At 47.8% G+C, this 15,554-nt stretch overlaps 1 protein-coding gene across 7 annotated transcripts in view; it reads right to left on the bottom strand.

Annotated features, from left to right (window-relative positions):
* USP5 (ubiquitin specific peptidase 5) overlaps positions 1–15,554 on the bottom strand; it is a 107,859-nt gene that overhangs the window by 20,922 nt on the left and 71,383 nt on the right. For all 7 annotated transcript variants that reach the window (XM_089661175.1, XM_089661173.1, XM_089661174.1 and 4 more), the window contains 5 exons: positions 10,121–10,205; positions 9,024–9,149; positions 6,483–6,636; positions 3,772–3,946; positions 3,593–3,681 (listed from right to left, as the gene is read on the bottom strand). In XM_089661175.1, the coding sequence (XP_089517301.1) occupies positions 3,593–3,681; positions 3,772–3,946; positions 6,483–6,636; positions 9,024–9,149; positions 10,121–10,205 (629 nt within the window). The remainder of the gene's footprint in view (positions 1–3,592; positions 3,682–3,771; positions 3,947–6,482; positions 6,637–9,023; positions 9,150–10,120; positions 10,206–15,554) is intronic.

Consider the following 15,554-nt stretch of genomic DNA (forward strand, 5'->3'; position numbering starts at 1 on the left):
ACCCCCTTCCTGCCTACCGGACACTTCTACCCCCTTCCTGCCTACCGGACACTTCTACCCCCTTCCTGCCTACAGAACACTTCTACCCCCTTCCTGCCTACCGGACACTTCTACCCCCTTCCTGCCTACCGGACACTTCTACCCCCTTCCCGCCTACAGGACACTTCTACCCCCTTCCTGCCTACCGGGCACTTATACCCCCTTCCTGCCTACAGGACACTTCTACCCCCTTCCTGCCCACCGGACACTTCTACCCCCTTCCTGCCTACTGGACACTTCTACCCCCTTCCTGCCTACTGGACACTTCTACCCCCTTCCTGCCCAGGACAATTTTCAGCTTTCAGCGCTGTCACACTTTGAATGACAATTGCGCGGTCATGCAACACTGTACCCATATGAAATTATCATTTTTTTGAGACAGATATAGCTTTCTTTTGGTGGTATTTAATCACCTCTGGGTTTTTTATTTTTTGCTAAACAAATCAAAAACCACTGAAAATCTTGGGGAAAAAAAAATGTTTTTTCTTAGTTTTTGTTATAAAATTTTGTAAAGAACTGATTTTTTTCCTTCACTGATGAGCGCTAATGAGGCTGCAGTGATGGGCACGGATAGGCTGCACTGATGGACACTGATAGGTGGCACTGATGGGCATCACTGATGGGCACTGAAAGGCAGCACTCATATGGCATTGATAGGCGGCACTGTCAGGCAGCACTGACTGGCACTGTTAGGTAACACTGAAAGGCAGCTCAGATGGGCACCGATATGTGGCACTGATGAGCACTGGCAGGTGGCAGTGATGGACACTGACAGGTGGCACTGCTGGGGCTACACAGATCATCAGGGCACACTGATTATCAGTGCCCTGATGATCAGTGCCCTGATGATCAGTGCACATGTCCTCTCTGAGGAATGACGATTACCGGCTCTCCTCTCCTCTGTCAGCGTGACAGCTCGTGAGGAGAGAAATGCTGACAACCAGCATGTCAGTATTTACATGTGATCAGCTGTGATTGGACACAGCTGATCACATGACCGAGCCGACATTTTTGGCTCTTTCCGTTGATCGGTGATCCGCTGTGTCTGGGACAAAGCGCACCACCGATCGCCGTGCCGCGTGCTCCCGGAGCCGCGCATGCGCGGTTAGAATGGGAGGACATCATATGACATCCTCCTGGAACGAGAGAACCGCCTTGCACCCGTCATTACCTTATATGGCGGACGGGAGGCGGTTAAAAGAAAAAAAAATAAATAACAAAACATGTCTATAGTTACCTGCTCTGTGTAGTGGTTTTGCACAGAACAGCCCAGATCCTCCTCTTCTTGGGTCCCCGTGGGCGCTCCTCGGCCCTCCCTCCTGTCAGGTGCCCCCACAGCAAGCAGCTTGCTACGGGGGCACCCATTGCTCAGTGTGTCCATTCAGACACAGAGCTGCGGCTTGCCCCCCCCCCTCTTTTCTCATTGGCTCACTGGCTGTGATTGACAGAAGTGGGAGGCAGCGGCTCCTGCTCTTGTCTCAGCCAATGAGAGGGAGTCCTGAGATAGCCGAGACTCCAGTGCACATAACTGGTTTGAGAAGGGGCTCACGTGAGTATTAGGGGGGGCTTGGCGGGATGCTGCACAGAGAAGGTTTTTAGAATGCATGAAGGTAAAAAACTTGAGCCTTTAGAACCACTTTAATTGAACAAGCTGAAGTAAAAAGCTGATTGGCTACCATGCACAGCTGCACCAGATTTCGAGTGCTCCAGCTTTAGTAAATCTCCCCCTATAACAAAGAAATAGTGCAGCGCTTAAATCAATAGTCCTCAGTTATTCCCGATCAGTGGATGTTCCTCAATACGGAATGTAAGAAATGCCCACTCACCAGAACCGCACTTGATACAGTGCAGTGTATGATTGTTATTCCCTGGTGTCACTGGAAGTGTACATCTAGTTCAGCACTTGGAAGAGTATCCCTCTTTAGATCAGACAGGTCCAGGATCACAGCAATTAAGGCTGCCAAGAGGGCAGGACAGAGTTTCAGGTGACATGGATCCTCCCTCCATGCAGTGTGCTGGGCTGTGATCAGTGTTCTGGAGTGTGCAGACAATATATACGTAGCCTGGAAAAAAAGTAAATCTAAAGCAGCCACCACATCTAAGAACTGTACCCTTTTTTTCAGAAGCTGTGTTTCTCCGATTCCATCCAGAGTGGGAGGTTTCTATTTGCTGCAAAAGCAACACCCACACATCCCTTAAGGGGAACTCTGTGTCGGAGCCTTAATTGCTGTGATCCTGGACCTGTCTGATCTAAAGAGGGATACTCTTCCAAGTGCTGAACTAGATGTACACTTCCAGTGACACCAGGGAATAACAATCATACACTGCACTGTATCAAGTGCGGTTCTGGTGAGTGGGCATGTCTTCCATTCCGTATTGAGGAACATCCACTGATCGGGAATAACTGAGGACTATTGATTTAAGCGCTGCACTATTTCTTTGTTATTATTTATTGAGGTTTTACTGGTTGCCTTGAGTCTACAGCTGCTGAACTGATTAGCGCTCACTTCTTTACTCTGTTTAAATCTCCCCCTATGCCTTTAACTACCTGCCGACCACAGATAGCCGAATGACGGCTTCACTGCGGCCGGCCAGTTCTGAGTGGACGTCATATGACGTCCTCCCAGAACGCGCTCTCCACCCGCAAGTTCCGCCCACCTGTGCCCAGCAGTGCGCCCACTAGCTCCGCCCACCTGTGCCCAGCAGTGCACCCACCTGTGCCCAGCAGTGCACCCACCTGTGCCACTCTGCAGTGTCACACACCTGTGCCCAGAAGTGCCACCTACCTGTGCCCAGCAGTGCCACCCACCTGTGGCCACCCACCTGTGCCCACCAGTGCCACCCACCTGTGCCCACCCAGCAGTGCTGCCCACCAGTGCCACCCAGCAGTGCCCAGGGGTTGTGCCAGTCAGTGCCGCCAGTCAGTGCCCAGCAGTGATGCCAGTCAGTGCCGTCTATCAGTACCCATCATCAGTGTCACCTATCAGTGCCGCCTATCAGTGCTGCATATTAGTGCCGCCTATCCGTGACACCTCATTAGTACTGCCTATCAGTGCCCTTTAGTGCTGCCTATCAGTGCCGCCTATCAGTGCCCATCTGTGCTGCCTCATCAACGCACATCAGTGAAGGAGAAAAAATACCTGTTTGAAAAATTTTATAATAGAAACAAAGAAACTTTTTTTTTTCAAATTTTTTGCACTTTTTTTTATTTATAGCGCAAAATGTAAAGCGCCCAGTGGCGATTAAATACCACCAAAAGAAAGCTCTATTTGTGAGAAAAAAATGATCAAAATTTCATATGGGTACAATGTTGCATGACCGCGCAATTGTCAATCAAAGTGCGGCAGCGCTGAAAGCTGAAAATTGGCCCGGTAAATAAGGGGGTATAAGTGCCTGGTAGGCAAGTGGTTAAAGGCAACCTGAGAAAACAAGGAAGCTGCCACTGTTGACCTCTCATTCTGCAAATGCTAGTTGCTTGTCTGTCACTGATCCACAGCATCAAGATGCCTTTAATAATGTGGCTTGACATTCACCCCACCATCATCATCCTTACCCAACTTCTTAGGTACCCAGTCAAGACCGAATGTGAATTTCTTTATCTGAATAACAAGATAATCTGGGAATGAGGCAAATCGTGATGTCCTGTAAGGAGACACATAAAATTACAATTATGAAAAAAAAAAAAACATAACTTTATTGGCAAATAATACAGAACTTTTTGAGTCCTCTTACTTAAGTGCTGTAGATTTGGCCTGCAGGGCGGCGCTCCAAAACTCGTCCAACTGTTCTGGGGCCGCAAAAGCCTCGAGGCAGGACGTGAAGGGGATCCGGGCCCGTACAAGCTCTGGTGGGGGGCGGTGATCCTGCTCTGCCTGCAGCCTGGCCTGCTCATAAGCTGCTAGTTCCTCTGTGTTGCAGAAAAAGAGAGTAAAGCAAGTCCTTGTAAGAGATCTATAAAGATATTGTTTGTAATTCTATTTCTATAGCGCTCTTCCCTCCAGGAACTCAAAAGTGTTTTACCTGCTGAAGGGGCAGATGGTGACGCAGCCATTTTGGGCTTGCTCAGTAGCATATCATACTAGTGTTCATTTTCTTTTTTCTTTTTTTTTTTGACAGGAGCCAATTTGTGGCGAAACCGCAGATTCTAGGGAAACCCATCCACGCACAGGGAAAACATGCAAACTCCATGCAGGGGGGGTGTGTGTGTGTTTTACTAAAACTGAAGCATGCTAAATCTGGGACAGCTCTTCATTGAAACCAATCAGCTTCCAGGTTTCACTGTCACAGCTTAATTAAACAAGCTTGAGGCTGATTGGCTACCTATCATGCACAGATTCTGAGTGCACCAGTTTTAGTAAATCTCCCTCATAGTGTACTGAAGTGATAACCCCATGTGCAACCATATGAAGCACATCTCTGCAATGCATGTGCATTTCCCCATGTTTTATCCATTTAAAGACACTGCAAGTACAGAAAGATACTTGTTGATCTGCCAGAAATGAACTCAGCTTTCAAAGTGTTACTAAACCCAGGACCCTGCATTCACTATATCTGGTCTCCCCAGACCCCGCATTCACTATATCCGCTCTCCCTGGACCCCGCATTCATTATATCCGCTCTCCCCGGACCCCGCATTCACTATATCCGCTCTCCCCGGACCCCGCATTCACTATATCCGGTCTCCCCGGACTCCGCATTCACTATATCCGGTCTCCCCGGACTCCGCATTCACTATATCCGGTCTCCCCGGACCCCGCATTCACTATATCTGCTCTCCCCGGACCCCGCATTCACTAGATCCGCTCTCCCCGGACCCCGCATTCACTAGATCTGCTCTCTCTAGACCCTGCATTCACTATATCCGCTCTCCCTGGACCCTGCATTCACTATATCTGGTCTCCCCAGACCCCGCATTCACTATATCCGCTCTCCCCGGACCCTGCATTCACTATATCCGCTCTCCCTGGACCCCGCATTCATTATATCCGCTCTCCCCGGACCCCGCATTCACTATATCCGCTCTCCCCGGACCCCGCATTCACTATATCCGGTCTCCCCGGACTCCGCATTCACTATATCCGGTCTCCCCGGACCCCGCATTCACTATATCTGCTCTCCCCGGACCCCGCATTCACTAGATCCGCTCTCCCCGGACCCCGCATTCACTAGATCTGCTCTCTCTAGACCCTGCATTCACTCTATCCGGTCTCCCCGGACCCCGCATTCACTCTATCCGGTCTCCCCGGACCCCGCATTCACTCTATCCGGTCTCCCCGGACCCCGCATTCACTCTATCCGGTCTCCCCGGACCCCGCATTCACTCTATCCTGTCTCCCCAGACCCCGCATTGACTATATCTGGTCTCCCCGGACCTGGCATTCACTAGATCTGGTCTTCCCGGACCCCAAATTCACTATATCTGGTCTCCCCGGACCCCGAATTCACTATATCCGGTCTCCCCGAACCCCGCATTCACTATATCCGCTCTCCGCGGACCCCGCATTCACTATATCCGGTCTCCCCGGACCCTGCATTCACTATATCTGGTCTCCCCGGACCCTGCATTCACTATATCTGCTCTCCCCGGACCCTGCATTCACTATATCTGGTCTCCCCGGACCCCGCATTCACTATATATGCTCTCCCCGGACCCTGCATTCACTATATCCGCTCTCCCTGGACCCTGCATTCACTAAAGCTGGTCTCCCCGGACCCTGCATTCACTAAAGCTGGTCTCCCACAGTACACACAACATTGAAATGCGATTATTTTAGTAAATATAAACTGCTAAATACCTTTTCCCATCAGTGGTATATATCATTCTTGTGACTTCTATTAGTGTCCAGCCGAGCACATGTTAAAGTTTGTAGGAGCAGTTTTCATTCTGCTCTAGGAGTCTGCAGGACCCCTGACCTCTGTCTGGACAGTGCTGATTGGCCCTCTGCATGCTTTACTGCCTACATAGACTGATTTTACAATTGTGGGTTTAGTAACACTTTAATATTCTGTTGTGGTCTGACAGTACACAGCATTTTATGGACTGAAAAGCGTCAGCCCTGCCCAATGCCTTTTGCTAAAACTCAACCACTCCCACTGTCTCTTTAGGCACAGCACAGACAGGAACTGATATGTAGTCTTAAGATATGAATAGGAGAGGCTAAATAGTTTCTTTGAAATAGCACGGGAAGTGTGCAAGGGGCATAGGACAGCTCAGAATTTCTGACAAGAGAAAATAATTTTCTTTTGCAAATGTAAGAGATACAGAACACTTTCAATGGTATATGTAACAGATCAAAAGGGAACAAATTACAAATGTTCATAAACATCTTACATAAACGTAGAGAATAAAAAAAAAAAAAAAAGGATTATAAAACCTGCCACCAAAGCATTACAGTTTCCATATACCAACAATGACTTTCAAACCACAGAATCCCTTCACATACCTTTATTTAATGCGGCCTCCATGGGTACCGGAAGCTGCAGGATATACTCCACCCTTTGTGTGTATTTGACTTTCTGAGATGCCAAACACTTAATCTTTTCCTCCACCAGAAAACGGAATACTTCGTTGGGATTAGTTGAGCTGCGGCAGTTTCTCTGCAGAAAAAGACAACTTGGACTCAATCAGTCAGACAGACATGGGAGGTTACCGTATTTTTCGCCGTATAAGACGCACCTGACCATAAGACGCACCTAGGTTTTAGAGGCAGAAAACAGGAAAAAAAAATTCTGAACTTATGGACTGCAGACACAGTACAGGAGATGACCAGAGACTGCGGACAGCACAGGGATGACCAGAGACTGCGGACAGTACAGGGATGACCAGAGACTGCGGACAGCACAGGGATGACCAGAGACTGCGGACAGCACAGGGATGACCAGAGACTGCGGACAGCACAGGGATGACCAGAGACTGCGGACAGCACAGGGATGACCAGAGACTGCGGACAGCACAGGGATGACCAGAGACTGCGGACAGCACAGGGATGACCAGACACTGCGGACAGCACAGGGATGACCAGACACTGCGGACAGCACAGGGATGACCAGACACTGCGGACAGCACAGGGATGACCAGACACTGCGGACAGCACAGGGATGACCAGACACTGCGGACAGCACAGGGATGACCAGAGACTGCGGACAGCACAGGGATGACCAGAGACTGCGGACAGCACAGGGATGACCAGAGACTGCGGACAGCACAGGGATGACCAGAGACTGCGGACAGCACAGGGATGACCAGAGACTGCGGACAGCACAGGGATGACCAGAGACTGCGGACAGCACAGGGATGACCAGAGACTGCGGACAGCACAGGGATGACCAGAGACTGCGGACAGCACAGGGATGACCAGAGACTGCGGACAGCACAGGGATGACCAGAGACTGCGGACAGCACAGGGATGACCAGAGACTGCGGACAGCACAGGGATGACCAGAGACTGCGGACAGCACAGATGACTGCTGACCTTTGGGGAGGTGGATAGCGGGTACATGAATTTGACAGGTACCCGCTCTTACTTCCGCAGAGTTTTTGTTTGATCTTACCTGTTCCTCGATCCAGCCGCGCGCTGTCTTCCCGGCTTCTGTAATGGCGCTCGGCATGACAGCCGGGTGCCCAGTGCGCATGAGCGAGAAGCACTTGCGCTTTGTGATTGGTCCGGCGGCTTCTGGGATCTGTCATGTGTCCCAGGTGCCGCCTTACCATTCACAAAAAGCACCGCTTCTTGCGCATGCGCACTTGGCACCCAGCTGTCATGCCCACACTACAGAAGCCGGGAAGACAGCGCGCGGCTGGATAGAGGAACAGATAAGGTCCCGCTGCTGAGCTGAGCGGCCGGCCCGGTATTCTGACACGGCCGCGGTGGAAATACCGGACTGGCCGCTCCATATTCGCTCTATAAGACGCACTGACATTTCCCCCCCAGTTTTGGGGAAGAAAAAGTGCGTCTTATACGGCGAAAAATACGGTATTTATTTCTGGGGTGAAAAGCAGCAGCCTTGTGGCTACTAAGGAACAGCAAACCCCAGCCTTCAGTGGTAAAGGTTGACTGGTAGGGAATGCTGGGATGTGGGAAGTACGGTCTGGTTCTAATTCAGTCTGCTGTTGAAGAACTCTATAGTCCAGCCATTCTCAACCAGAGTACTTCTAGAAGTTGCTAAGAGTTCCATGAGCTGTGAACGCACAACTGATGGAACCTATTTTTGGGACCAATAGCACTTCCTTGGCGCACAGCCCCCCCAACACTGCAGCTGGCAAGAAGAGAGCCGATTTGCTAGCAAGCATCTATCTCCAGCTCCCAGCACTTGCATAGGGCAAGCACCAGCACGAGAGAAGCAGAGGGAGGTGTGTCAGTCTCACCTCTCTCTCCTAAAAATCACAAAAGATGGTTCATTCCCTTTAAGACCACCGACAATGAAGTATGACTGTGACGGGATTGACTTTGGGTGGGGGGCCCATGAAACACAGCTCACTTTAGAGAGGTGGGAAGACCCCTGTCTCAGCTCCCCATATCCCTCTTATGTGTAAGTCACCCTGTGCCTGTTAGGGGTGCAGGGTGAAATGTTCTGATATTGTGTAGACATGTATAGGTGGGGGTTGTTCATTGTTTAATGCCATGTGGTTGTATCCCATTGTTCTATTGTGTGTCTTGCTTGGGAGCAAACTATTATGGGATGTACGTGTTTGTGTATTGGCTTGGTGGGGGGGGTGTTTCTGGCAGCCCTTCCCCCTGATGGGACTGCCTGCTGATGTGTTTCTTGTTACTGGGTGTGTATTGCCCCACCCTGCGTATATAACTTGTCTCTGTGTTAAAACAAAGCAGTCTATTTCCTTTTTTTTTCAAGACTGGTCTCGTCTAGTCTCGTATGGCCAGCGGTGGGGTCCGTGGACGGTGTTGGACAGGGAAGCGGGAGTCTAACGGAAATACCCAAGTGCAGTCGGGGTCCAGTTCCGTTACAATGACCATATCGCAGCTCACCTCTACCATGTTGATAAAGTGCAGAAAATACTCCTGGGCATCCTGCTGACGGTTGGTTGAAAATTCAGGGTGTCCCTTGCCGATAAGTGACTTGAACATCCGTGGTGCAATTCCGTCCTGTATGCCCTGCAGAAAAACACGTTAATGTAGGCGGTGCAGAAAGAGACAGACTAGGATATACATATACCAAAGGCACACCAGGGCACACATACCAGTGGTACAGAGAGCGGCAGAGACCTGAGAAAGAGAGAGAGCTAGTGGACTGCACGAGGGAGGCTAAGGCACAGGTCCCAGAGAGAGATAATGGTCTGCATAAGGGAGGCTAAGGCACGTACCCCAGGGAGAGAGCTAGTGGACTTCACAAGGGAGGCTAAGGCGTGGACCCCATAGAGAGAGCGAGTGGACTTCATGAGAGAGGCTAAGGCGTGGACCCCATAGAGAGAGCTAGTGGACTTCATGAGAGAGGCTAAGGTGTTGACCCCATAGAGAGAGCTAGTGGACTTCATGAGGGAGGCTAAGGCTTGGACTCCAGAGAGCTAGTGGACTTCATGAGAGAGGCTAAGGTGTTGACCCCATAGAGAGAGCTAGTGGACTTCATGAGGGAGGTTAAGGCTTGGACCCCAGAGAGCTAGTGGACTTCATGAGAGGCTAAGGCTTGGACCCCAAAAAGAGAGCTAGTGGACTGCATGAGAGGCTAAGGCTTGGACCCCAAAAAGAGAGCTAGTGGACTGCATGAGGGAGGCTAAGGCATGGGCCCTGAGCCAGAAGAGTTAAGGCAAGTGGGAAACACGGATCTACTTTTACAAACATATTGTGTATTTCTCATATAGTACACGGTTTCCCATATGTAACCTTTGTGTAGGTATGGGTATGTGTAAGCCATAAGATCTGTGATAGCTTGGTTTGCTGACCAAACTGGTGAGGCTGAGCGTCTGAGCACTGTGAATGCAATTCTAGGCTTGCAGTCTTAGTTCTGCTGTAACTGTGCATGCTGAAGAAGACACCACGGCACCAGAAACCGTACTTGACAGTGGCTGGCCAGTTCCCATACTACAGAATGTTATACAACTCATGATATGCATCTGCTATAAACCTACCTTCTGCTCCTGTCCACCATCGCCCTCCCGATCCACTGCTGGCTTTGAATACTCTCCAGACAACAAACCATTGCCCAGTTTAGCTCTGTTGGAAACAATAAATGGTGTGTTCTTTGAAACAGATTCACTTAATGTCACAAAACAATACACTATGCTGCAAAAACCTTGTAGACACCTGACCATTACACCTATAGGATATTCTTGGACATCCGAATCCAAAACCATGGCCAGTAACATGGATTTGGCTCCCCTCTGACGTTTTCCACAGCCTTTTTGTGAATAGCTGTGGGATTTGTGTCTATTTAGCCAAAAGAGCATTTCTGAGGTCAAGTACTGATGGCATTCCAATTCATCCCAAAGGTGTTCAGTAGGGTTGAGGTCAGGACACTCGGGTTCCTCCACACCAAACTGGTCAAACCGTGTCTTTATGGAGCTGGCCTTGTACAGACGGACACAGTCATGGGAAGCAAACAATTGTTCAAAATGTATTGGTAAGCTGCAGTATTTTTATTTATTATTATACAGTATTTATAAAGCGCCAATAGTTCGCTCAGCGCTGTACATTACAAAGGGGGACAGAACATGTGACAGAACAACAACAATACAATGCAAAACATGAGGGGATCGAGGGCCCTGCACTTTCGAGCTTACTATCTAGGAGGGAGGGGATGGTGGCACAGGAGGAGATAGCTATGGGGGATGGGGTGGTAGGAAGAGTGGAGGAGGTCGGCAAGTTAGCAGGGGGTGGGGTAGGCTTCCCTGAAGAGATGGGTTTTCAGGGTACGCCTAAAGGAGAGAAGAGTAGGTGATAATCTGATGGGTTGGGGCAGGGAGTTCCAGAGGATGGGTGACACCCTGGAGAAGTCCTGGAGGCGGGCATGGGAGGAGGAGACCAGGGAACTAGAGAGAAGGAGGTCTTGTGAGGAGTGGAGTGTGCGTGTTGGGCGGTACTTGGATATTAGGTCAGTGATGTAGTTCGGGGCAGTATGGTGGACGGCTTTGTACGTCAGTGTTAGAATTGTGAATTTGATCCGTTGCGCAATCGGAAGCCAGTGGAGGGATTGGCAGAGGGGGGTGGCGGAGATGGAGCGGTTGGAAAGGTGAATGAGTCTGGCTGCCGTATTTAGGATGGACTGAAGCGGGGATAGTCTGTGGTGAGGCAGGCCGGTGAGGAGGGAGTTGCAGTAGTCGAGTCGTGATATGATGAGGGAGTGGATGAGCTGTTTAGTGGTTTCTGGGGTTAGGAACGTGCGGATTTTGGCGATGTTGCGGAGGTGGAGTCTGCACGAGTTTGGTAAAGATTGGACTTGGGGCTGGAAGGATAGGTTGGAGTGCAGAATGACACGAAGTACTCTGGCCTGTGGGGCGGGTTTGATGGCGGCGTTGTTGGATGTGATGGAGAAGTCAATGGGGGGTGGTGTCCGGACTGGGGGGCGAAGACAAGAAACTCGGTATTAACGACAGTATTAACAGAACCCTTCACTGGAAACACCTGAACTCAATTATTTGGAGGGGTGCACATATTTTTGTCCATATAGTAAGAGTGATTGTCGGGTTTTCATGAACAGAAACTTAGGCTGGCCATACATTATACAATTATCTTCCAATTTTCTGACCAATTTCCTTTAGATTTACCTTCAACTGTGTAGTACAATGGCCTGCCTAATTGGATACAACTGAAAGTGTTGTTTAGGTTTGTCCTCCTATTATATGGTTTTTGGTAAATCTAAACCAAAAATCTCCAGATAATTGTATAATGTATGGCCAGCCTTAGGGGTTGATTTACTAAAACCGGAGGGTGCAAAATCTGGTGCATCTCTATGTAGAAACCAATCAGCTTCCAGGTTTTATTGTCAAAGCTTCATTGAACAAGCTGAAGTTAGAAGCTGATTGGCTCCCATGCACAGCTGCACCAGATTCCGAGTGCTCCAGTTTTAGTAATTCTCCCCTCAAGCGTTTTCTTTGTTTACACCAAAGAACGCATTCAAAGCTCGACTACATCAAAAGCTGTTTTTTCTTTCTTTATTTTTGGAAAGGGTATGGAAGAGGTACAACCTCTGTCAGGTTTTTACTGCTAGATGTCTCATCACTAAAGGAAATTTCCCCTCACTTCCTGTTGCATTGTCAAGGTGTTTCAAGGACAGGAAATGAGGTGAAATCTCTGCAATGAAGACACAGGTAGCACCAAAATGAGATGTCTGTCTTACCTGTAAAATCCATTTCTAGGAGTACATCAGAAGGCACAGAGCAGCGTCATTAATCCTTACGTTTACTGAACCTGTAGGTAGCAGCATAACCCTTTTCATGAGGATTAGACGTTTGGGATATCCCCAGCTAATCTTAAAACTATCCTCTTCTAACACCTATGCCAAGTAACCTGTGAGAGAAAGATGTATATACAGTACTCTTTTAGGCCCTTCTGGTCCCATCACATGATCTGGGTCCCCTGTGTCAGACTCATCCACCTCACCAACCGCTCCACATCCGCCACCCCCCTCTGGCCAATCCCTTCATTGGCTCCCGATTGCCCAGCGCATCAAATTCAAACTGCTAACCCTGACTTACAAAGCCATTCACAACGCCGCCCCAAACTACATAACCGACTGATACCCAAATACTACCCTACCCGTGCCCTTCACTCCTCACAGGACCTCCTACTCTCTAGCTCCCTGATCTCCTCCTCCCACGCTCGATTGCAGGACTTCTCCAGGACTTCCCCCATCCTCTGGAATTCCCTACCCCAATCCATCAGACTGTCACCTACCCTCATCACCTTCAGGCGCACCCTGAAGACCCACCTCTTCAGGGAAGCCTACCCCACCCTCACCTAACAGCTGACCTCCTCCACTCCTCCCACCACTTCATCTCCCACAGCCATTTCCTCCTGTACCACCATCCCCTCCCTCCTAGGTTGTAAGCTCGAAAGAGCAGGGCCCTCAAACCCCTCGTGTATTGTATTGTTTCTGTTTTGTCTCATGTTCTGTCCCCCTTGCTATTGTACAACGCTGAGCAAACCCTTTGGCGCTATATAAATACTGTATAATAATAATAATAATGGCAGCTGCACTGGGAGAGGAAAGAGCGCCAACAACGGATGGGCCATAGGAGCCTAAGGGTGACGTCACCGGTCCAAGCTTTACTAGTTGTTGTCAGAGCGCTCTCCCCTGTCTAACAAAGGCGATCTTATAACCGGACCAGAGCGGGCTGAAAATAAGAAATATATACATCCTTCTTATGCAGGTTAGGTATCATGGGTGTTCGCATAGAGAGGACAGTTTCCAGATTAGTTTGGGTTATCCCACAATTCTATTTTAAACCCTTAAAAGGACAAGTTCACCTTTTAGACAAAAATAATAAATGCTAATTTTTTTGCAGGTAAAAAAATGTGCATTATTTTTGTCTCCGGCAGACCTGTCCGAATATCTGCTTGCCGTACGGCAGGGGTGTCAAACTGGCGGCCCTCCAGCTGTTGCGAAACTACAAGTCCCATCGTGCCTCTGCCTTCGGGAGTCATGTTTGTAACTATCAAAACTGTCAATCTTGCAATGCCTCATGGGACTTGTAGTTTGGCAACAGCTGGAGGGCCACCAGTTTGACACCCACGCTGTACGGGATGTCTGAACAAGCAGATATTCTGACAGGAAGCTTCAATGAACTACCACGGCATTCCACAGCGTTGTGGTAGTTCATTGAAAACTACAAACCGACAGCCGCTAAGGCTGTCGGGACTTGCAGTTCATTCACGGAAGTCCATGAATTAATGATGTTGCCGTGTGGGCGGAGCCCCCATATGGCTGCGCTGTTTTCAAATTTGACAGATAGTACAGGGAGAAGTTTCCCGTACTGTCAGAGGGAGGGGAGAGGTGGCGCCAGCAGCTACGTGGAACATGTTACATGTTCCACCCTAATAACTTGTTCCCAAAGTTGAACTTATCCTTTAACGCCATGCCTCTTGGCCTTTAAAGAGGCTCCTGATGCTGGGAGGCAGGGAGGGGTTTGCGGTCATGTGACCGTCATGATTGGCTGTTACATGACCGGAAAGCTGCCGATCGCAAGTCTCCTGATTGGGAGCTTTCCGTTCGGCGCCGGTAACTGTGCACGCAGCGCGCGCTCGGGAACAGGTCTATTTACATATGGGTACGCAAATATGCGGCCTCTCTGCGTCAAGGCCCACCTGTCGAGAGGTTGTATATTTGTGTCACCTGGAAGTAGAAATACGCCCGCTTGTCACGGAAGTTGAACTAGACACCGGAACTGGCGCCGATGTGAGCTTTTAATCCCTTAGAGCTCCTCCTGGTGACCATTCCTGTATCCAGAAGAGGTTTACACTCACATCCTTAAAGAGGACCTCCGGGTGTAGAGCCACCCTGATGTTATTCATCTACACTGGGCTGTTCTCTCCAGTACTACCTTAAAGAGGGATTCTGGGCAGATCTTCACGGATTTATATACTGTGCATTATCCATGCGTGTCATGAGGGCGCATTTTACCTATTTGTTTGCCGCTCACATAGACTGCTGAATAACATATTACCAGTAAGAACGGTGTCACCTTGGGCTGCATTTTTAATATATATATTATATATATATATATATATATATATATATATCTATATCTCTATATATCTATCTATATATCTCTATATATCTATCTATATAGATCTATATAAATATATATATATATATAAAAAATATATATAAAAATATATATATATATAAAAATATATATATATATAAAAATATATATATATATATATATATATATATATATATATATATATATATATATATAAATAAAAAAATATATATATATATATATATATATATATATATATATATAAATATATATGTATTTATTTTTCCTCCTTTATGGACTTCTATCTATCTATCTATATATATATATATATATATATATATATATATATATCTCTATCTATATATATATATATATATATCTATAAATATATATATATATCTATAAATATATATATATCTATAAATATATATATATATTTATTTATTTTTCCTCCTTTATGGACTTTTAGGGAACTGTTTGCATTTTATTGGATTATTATTCGTATTATTTGTTTTACTTCTTAGCGCTGCACAATTTTTACACATATTTTATCCGAAGGTTTTATGGTTTCCTTTTAGTGTACAGCTGCTTTTATTATTACAAGCAGCTCGCTGATATCTCATATATCGTATATTTGTGTACTGTCGGCGCAAAGGAGTTAATGAAACTTCTCTGTGTCCCATGATGTACAATAAAGGAAAAAAAAAAAAAAAACAGACTGTCAAGTTTTTATTCCCATTGGCGCCTTCCTGTTCCCGGTTACACCGGTTCTCTTGGTTTAGGGTGTTACAGGTTCCAGGAAGTGAAGGAAAATCTCCCCAATGGGTAACAGGCAGCAATAAAAACTTTATTCAAAAGA

The sequence above is a fragment of the Staurois parvus genome, unplaced genomic scaffold (assembly GCF_062004578.1).
Source record: "Staurois parvus isolate SC_StPar_1 unplaced genomic scaffold, SC_StPar_1.0 ptg001321l, whole genome shotgun sequence".
NCBI lineage: Eukaryota > Metazoa > Chordata > Amphibia > Anura > Ranidae > Staurois > Staurois parvus.